The sequence below is a fragment of the Pterocles gutturalis genome, unplaced genomic scaffold, assembly GCF_000699245.1.
Source record: "Pterocles gutturalis isolate BGI_N339 unplaced genomic scaffold, ASM69924v1 scaffold11300, whole genome shotgun sequence".
Lineage (NCBI taxonomy): Eukaryota > Metazoa > Chordata > Aves > Pterocliformes > Pteroclidae > Pterocles > Pterocles gutturalis.
Window position 1 is genome coordinate 70,727 of NW_010140857.1, and position 7,921 is coordinate 78,647.

The 7,921-nt window shown below is 40.3% G+C and overlaps 1 protein-coding gene across 1 annotated transcript in view; it reads right to left on the reverse strand.

Annotated features, from left to right (window-relative positions):
• RIOK2 (RIO kinase 2) overlaps nucleotides 1-7,782 on the reverse strand; it is a 15,451-nt gene extending 7,669 nt beyond the window's left edge. Inside the window, exons 1-5 of the mRNA XM_010083830.1 lie at nucleotides 7,762-7,782; nucleotides 7,098-7,236; nucleotides 6,092-6,208; nucleotides 4,956-5,131; nucleotides 3,253-3,341 (exon numbers count right to left, since the gene is read on the reverse strand). Of these exons, the coding sequence (XP_010082132.1) occupies nucleotides 3,253-3,341; nucleotides 4,956-5,131; nucleotides 6,092-6,208; nucleotides 7,098-7,236; nucleotides 7,762-7,782 (542 nt within the window). The remainder of the gene's footprint in view (nucleotides 1-3,252; nucleotides 3,342-4,955; nucleotides 5,132-6,091; nucleotides 6,209-7,097; nucleotides 7,237-7,761) is intronic.
• Between the last annotated feature and the right edge of the window lie 139 nt (nucleotides 7,783-7,921).

Sequence of the window (7,921 nt, forward strand, 5' to 3'; positions counted from 1 at the left end):
AGGAACTAGGTATCCTTATATTCAAACTCAAATGCCCCATGACATTTTTTTTTACAAAAAGCTATTTTTTAGATTAAGCTTGGGGGGGGGGGAAGAAAAAAAAAGAAAAAAAGCTTAAAAGCACTCCTGAATGTATACCTGAGAAAGCAAAGTACCTTACGTGGCAAAATACGAATCATCTTCTCTTTAGAAACAAACCACGTAAAAAGGCAGTTATCTTATTGTACCACAAACTGTCAAGAAGTGGACAGCTATCATGGGAAATATGCTGGTCCAAATGCAGAACTACAGTATTATGAGAACAGATCATTTGTACAATACAAAGAATGAAAAATGAAAGTCTAGCAGCTCCATAACAGGCTGCTGTTGAACACTTTCATACACATACCAAAATTAATTGGTTACACTTCTTATAGTCACAGGTCTGTATCATAAAATGTTTCACTTGCTCTTTGAATTTCGATGTCATGTTAACTGCTATCTTCCAAGATAGGAATCTTGGGTCCCCAGGGGAAAGGTTGGAGCAAGGAAGATGTACCCTTGGTGGAAGAACATCAGTTCAGGGAATACTTAAGCAAACTGGACATAGGTAAGCCCAGGGACTCTGATGGGATGTTTGCTGAGGAAGCAAACAATCCTCTGACCGCTAAGGAAGCTGGCAGGTGTCATTGCAAGGCCATTCTTGATAACTGCTGACCAATCATGGCAACTGTGAGAAGGACCTGGAGACTGGAGAAAGGCAAACACTTCTCTCATCTTCAAAAAGGGCAAGGAGCATCCATGGAACTATAGGCTGGTCAGCCCCACTTTGAGCCCTGGGAAGGTGATGGAGCTGCTAATCCTGGAAACCCCTGTCAGGCACATTTAGGACAAGAAAATCACCCACAGGAGTCAACCTCACCGAGGGAAGTCATGCTTGACCAACTTCATAAACTTCTGTAATGAAGTGACTGGCCTGCTAGATGGGAGGACAGCAGTATATACTGCCTACCTGCACTTCAGTAAGGCTTTGACAGTGTAAGTCCTGTAAGACTCTCACAGAAAAGCTGCTGATGTGCAGTCTGGATGTGCAGACAGTGAGGTGGATTGAAAACTGCCTGAATGGCTGGGCACAAAGTCGTGTTGGAGGACAGTGACTAGCAGTGTACCCCAGCAGTCAAAAGTGGTTCCAGTCCTGTTTATCATCTTCATTAATGAGACGGATGATGGTGGAGAGTTTGCAGACAACACCAAACCAGGAGTGGCTGACATGCCAAAGGGTCATGCTGCCACCCACAGAGACCTTGACAGGCTGGAGAGATGGGCCAACATAAACCTCACGAAGTTCAATGAGCAGTGCAAAGTCCTGCACCTGGGGGGGAACAACCTCACACACCAGCCCACACTGGGTGCCACTCAGCTGGAAAGCAGCTTGACAGAAAGGGACGGGAGCGGAGGCCCAGTAATGTGCCCATGCAGCCAAGGTGGCTAATGGTATCCTCAGCTGCACTAGACAAAGCATTGCCAGCAGATGGAAGCAGGTGATGCTTCCCCTTTATCCAACACTGGTGAGGGCACACCTGGAGTACTGTGTCCAGTTCTGGCCTCCCCACTACAAGAGAGATACAGACATATTGGAGAGAGTCCAACAAGGGGCCACAAAGATAATTAAGGGACTGAAGCGTCTCTCCTGTGAGGAGAATGGAGAGCTGGGACTGTTCAGCCTGGAGAAGAGAATGCTCAGGGAGACCTCATCAGTGTCTATAAATACCTGAAGGGATGGTACAAAGAGGACAGAGCCAAGCTTTTTTCAGTCATGCCCAGTGACATGACAAGAGCCAACAGGCACAAACTGAAACACAAGAGAGTCTGTGTGAACATAGGAAACACCTTTTTGACTGTGAGGGTGACTGAGCACTGGCACAGGTTGCCCAAAGAAGTTGTGGAGTCTCCCTCCTTGGAGATATTGAAAAGTCATCTTGACATGGCCCTGGACACCAGCTGTGGGTGGCCCTGCTCAAGAAGGGAGGTTGCAACGGATGACTTCTGGAGGTCCCTTCCAACTTCAACTATCTGTGATACTGTGAGGTGTGAAATACAGTAGGTAGACTATGAAACACTAAGTCCAATTTGGCAGGAACTTTGGGTAACCTTGTACTTGTCAAAGACAGTGTAACAATAGTTTACCGTAAGTCACCAACTCCACACTAGTTTTTCAACTCTAGCAATGGACAATAGCAAAACTGCCAACAGGCTCTAGGTGGCCCTGCTTGAGGAAGGTGTTTAGACCAGATGACTGCCAGAGATCCCTTCCAATCTCAGCTATTTGGAGATTCTTTGGTCTTGTCATATTTGAAATACTTCTCATCCACTACTTACCTGCTTCAGGGTAGAACTGCAAAACAGGGAGAGCATGGTAAACTTCCACTGCAGTTCCACATGGACGTGGAATTACTTAACAAATGATGGTGGGGAGACAGAATATAATGAAATCTCTTCCACGTTACTCTTCAACCATTATACTTTAGGATTAACCTGACTAAACTGCCCACTTTAGATCCTGATTACTATACAAGAGCATGGACTGGCTTGTTCTAGAACTATACACTTTAAATCTCTGAATAACCACCTAGGTTATTCTACATTATATTGAGTATATAGGTCTTTTGCATTCTGCTCTGCAAAGAAAATAAAACTATCCCTTCATGTACAAATTTCAATGATATTTAACGTTTCTAGACGTTGAACAACTCAAGCAAAGTAATCTTCCTTGAAGAAGCAAAAACCAAATTATACACAGTATTCTATACAATGTTCTACACAAATAAAGAAGAAGTTCTAAAAGGATGAGTTATAATCTTACCTGAATTAACAGAGCAAGGATCATGAACTAGAGCTCAGCATGTGAAGGATATAATATTGAATATTGTATATATCCAATAACATAGAGAATATGTGATTTCTGTGTAAAAAACAGTTGCAGTACTAACTTGTGTGACACTGCTATTTTGATATATTCCCTACTTAAAAAATTAGTCTATTTCATCACTTTCTTTGGACTAAGACAAAAACAATTTATCTGAATAAAGAGATAAGAGAAGCAAGACCATAACTAAGTAGAATGATAGCGAGTGTGGGCTAGAGAGCATTATTCAGCATGGTGAAGTTATAATTCACTCACATGACACAGAAAAAATCCTAACCCTGTTACCTTACTGAACCTAACATTGTTAGCATTTCTCAAACACAGAGAATTCAAGCTTCAGTACTTACAAAGGGTAGCCATCAATAAGTTCCATAACAACTGCATGCCTGTTGTAGTCTACAGGTTTTGGAACAGGAAATTTTCTGTCATGCAAAGCCTGGAAAGAGACAACACATTGGAAAAATAAAATGAAACAGTTAAGAAACCATTACATATATTGACAAACTCCTGTCTAAGATAAGCAATAAATATTATTGTGGAAGCAGTATACATCACTCAAATGTTAAATGGAAAAATTAAATCACACGCATACGAAGGAAGACAGCATAACAGCCATTTGAACTTTCACTGCAAAGACAAAATCTGTAAGTTTAGACACTAAGCACACTGCTATAATGTCTACAGTTTAATTATCATGCATCTGGAAGAAAAACACAACAGAATGAAAAAAATCACAGAATCATATCTGGTCTGTTAGCCCAGGTAGTCAATAGCAGATAATTGGGACTAATGTGTCAGGCACTATAAAAAAAAATCCACACTAAGGTGGTGCCAATACAGTTCTGCCTGACTAGATAATCCATGCTCAGTTGCTGTAAGACAAAAGTTCATTCTTGAATATTAATAACCAGTATTACACCACACTAAAGATCAACCAAAGGTAGGTCTTAATATTTTGAACCTCTCCTGTTTGCCTTTTCTAATGCAAATTTAGACATACACTTGATCCACTCAACTTCTCAACCCCCATAAAGGGTTCATTCTCTTTTTACTCATTCTCTTGTTACCAGTGAATTTTTCTAAGACGGAGTTCTAAGTTAACGCAACATAAATTCAGCTTTTGTTACTTAAATATTACAATATTACCACAGCACACAATTAATCCTTCAACTCTTTTCAGGGAAACTGACTGCCACGACTATATTCCTACAAGTCCTGACCACATAATGCTTTACCAGTTGGACCAAATGGACCAACACAGAGGTTCTAAATGATGGTAAAAGTTCCTTCTCTCTCTGTGGAGGCCACTGGTAGAACATATCAAGGTTCTTTAAGAGAAACAATAAAATAATATTTAATGTATGTAGTACTGTTGAATAGCACAAAAGGAGAAGGGAAGACTGTTTTTTTATAAATAATTCATTTTCCACTATCAACTTTCAATTGCTATATAACATCTGCATTTTCTTAACCAGGTCAAAAAATCTGGAACTCTGAGAGTAGCAATATATGCCTGGAAACTTTTCCCACAGTATAGAAAAGTGTGCCTTTTCAGATCAGAATACCAGTTTGGACTAAAAGATTTCCCTCAAGAGCACAACAACAGACAACATGGTAAATTAAAAAATAAGGGAATTTAAAAAAAAAGTGACAGCTTTACAAAAAAAAAATAATAATTCTGACAAGTAACTTGTACATTTCCTTACTTTTTAAGGTGTTTTTGCAAGCTTATGCAAGAAATTTTAAAGAAAAACAGCACAACTGGTGATATATAAATAATCTATCTATAAATAACAACGTTCACCTGGAATTCTCTCACGACGTGCTGCTGTTCTAAATTACTTCCCTGGCAAAGCTTCATTTTGTCATCAGAAAGCATACAAAACATATAGCATTGCAATTCTCTGAAATGTATAAAGTCCTTCAGTAAAAAAACCCAAACAAATGTAAATCCTACCAGTACTGCAGATACAAACTGATTAAGAGACAGTCTGAAAAGTATCTTCCCGTCTATTATACCATTGCTGATAGTATATGAATGGCCACCTACCTTCATACAGGCAAACTCCTTCATCGCTGCTAGACGGGATAAATACAGCCATGACATTTTATGTCTGTGCTTGTGGTAGTCACGTTTATTTTTCAGACTGCGGAAGGAAGTTCTTCCTAGCCTATGTAATTTCAGTGCAAACTGTTCCTCCTCTTCATTTGCAACAACATAAATGTCTAGAAGACATATAATGGCACAGATCTGAGAAATATATTATGTCTAACAATCTAGTATATGACAAAAAAAGTGCAGTGATAAGTTTGTTACTTCACTTCTCACAGTCGCTATTTCTGGCATGGCAACTTCTACTATAGTTACTAAAGACTGAAAAATTTACATATTGTACATTAGAGACCTGAACAAGAAGAAATTACTGTTAAAGAGATTATGGTACTCCACTAGAAGAAATATTGATGTGATTTGAAACATCTTTCAGACTAGGATTTCTTAAGGTTCCTATATTCAAGTCAACATCCCCAAGCTATCTGCACAGCAAAGAACAAATATAAGCCATTCTTGAGAGCAATCTAGGGCAGATGCCAGTGTTCCTAATTGCACTCTGGAAGGGCCACCTTCTTTCTGTTGAGTGGACAGACAACCCAGGGACCAGCCTCTTAATTTAAGCAGTGTTAAAAAAATAGCCTATGGTTCATTGCTACATTTCATTGATCCCCAAAATCCCCTTCTCATTCTTCCATTACACAAGTTACACCCTGTGTCAAATTACAATCTATATGAACATAAGAGGAACCAAGATAGTACTCCGATAGTTTTGAAACTATTTTACTTTACTATCTTCTCTTTAAGTAGGATGAAAAAGATTAAACTATCTTTTTGCTAAATGGTTCAAAACTCTTCACAAAGTACGAGACAAACAGCATCTGCCAGCAAACTACCTTTTTAAGCAATGAACCAAGAATTAGACAAAATGGCCAAAGCAGAACGACACACTTGTGAAGAAATATAGAAATGCAGCCAGAAGCCACACGCAGCATTTCAACAAGTGACCCACAAATTTTGGTGTCTGACAGACTAACTGATGTGACTATCCAGAGGAAACCGTACCTAGCTTCTAGCAAAACATTTGCAACATTACAGCTGTGTTCATTAAAAAAAAAAAAATTTTTTTAAATTACCTGATTCTTTGCCAACACCCATCTGGTTACCAACAGAATTTATGACTTGTCGGGAAGACAGAGTTTTCAAAGCAAGGTAATCATATCCTGCATTAGTTAACCGATAACCCTGGACAGCTACGTAAGAAAAAAAAGCAAAATACTTCATTACTCATTATGTATACATTTAAAATAAGCCTCAATTTAGTCTTGTTTCAGCTTACTAGTACACAAGAACCAAGCAATATTTCACCTGTTGGCTAACATCAGACCTGTTTGACAGAACAGTGAAGATGTTTAATTCCCCCAAGTTTTAAGAAAATTGACAACCGGGCGAAAGACAGACATGCTGTTAGCCCTGCTTTCAATAGAGGCAATGGCAACACTTTAAATAGCCTGGGGAAACCCAAAGAGCTTTTGGAAGATACACATATAGGAGACACAACAGGATATGGGATTGTTGTGATGATCTAGAGTGACCCTTAATGTTCTGAAGAACTGGGACAAAAAGGATAGGAATTTCCTATAGACTCTTACAGTATGTTTGTAAAGCCAGATGCAACTAAAAGTCTGAATAAAATGGGGAAAGGCCTGCACAACTGCTACTTGTCACATGACTAGGAATAAAAACTACTTTAGTGGCTCTGAGAGGGAGAAACGTACAAGGATTTTGCAGTCTGCTCCAGTTTGAGTACTATAAGACTGTAAGTCTTTTGGGTTGATTCCTGCATGCATGTAATATTGCCTTAACTGATGATTCTTTTATTTTTCATGACGTTGATATCTGAGCAAAAAAGAAAGTTGTTTATCTCTTTTCTGTCTGTCATCTTATAATTTATTTATCACCAGCAGCTCAACAGACAGCTACAACACCTGCTGCTGCACAAATCCATATTCCCAGGGTAGGTCCAAGAGGCTATCCAATACTCTGGATGCTCATATGTGCCAAGCTGTGGGACTTCTGCAGTACCGCTGTGAGGCATGGGGGACAGAACGAGAGGAAGCCCAACACAAAAATCCAACTCACTTTTAGTTCGTTCATAAGCTAGAAGTCTGTGCTTCACCAACTCTCTCAAAATTTTATTACAGCCACCATGTTTAAGGCTGGCAATGGAAGCAATTAAGCTAGCAGGAACTATTTCATGGTTCTTCATGCCCATTTCCACCTAAAAGAGTAAATAAAAACAGTTATCCCCTGTGTTCAACAATGAGATAACATCAGATCCTGCTTGAGACTAAAATAATTTTTCATGAATGCATTTTTCTATGACTTAACCAAATGTTTTAATATGCGTCACTACCTCTTAATATCCTTTGTATAATTCAACATTGAAACTTCTACAGTACTAGCCAGAAGATGAATGGCTGATTAGATTTCAGTCTCAGAAGTGGCTGAAGCAGCTGCTCTGCATTTCTGAAATGAGACTTTTCTCAAACTTCCATGGCCACGGCTCAATGTGCCTTTCCATTAGCACTCCTGCCGTCAGTACAGCCAGAGAAGCCAATGGGCACAGCCTGCGCTTACCGTTCAACCAGCCAAGACAGCACGCCACACACTTGTGAACCTTTGCTCACTCCTCGTTAGGGTGCCAAAAACAATCAGCACGTGTGGAGAAACTGGTGACGGTAGCTTACTAGGCGGCCACCACCCGGGCAGCCCCACCGACTGCCTTGCCGCTAACGACTCCTACGAGGTGTCCGGCTAACGGCATGATCGGGGGCCTCCCCACCAGTTTAACACCAACATCGCACCCTAGCATACGCACCGGGAACAAAACCCATTCCCCTGCAGCCTTTCTCCCGGGGCCGTTCGCAACACAACCAGCCCCATCACCCACTGGCGCACGGAAC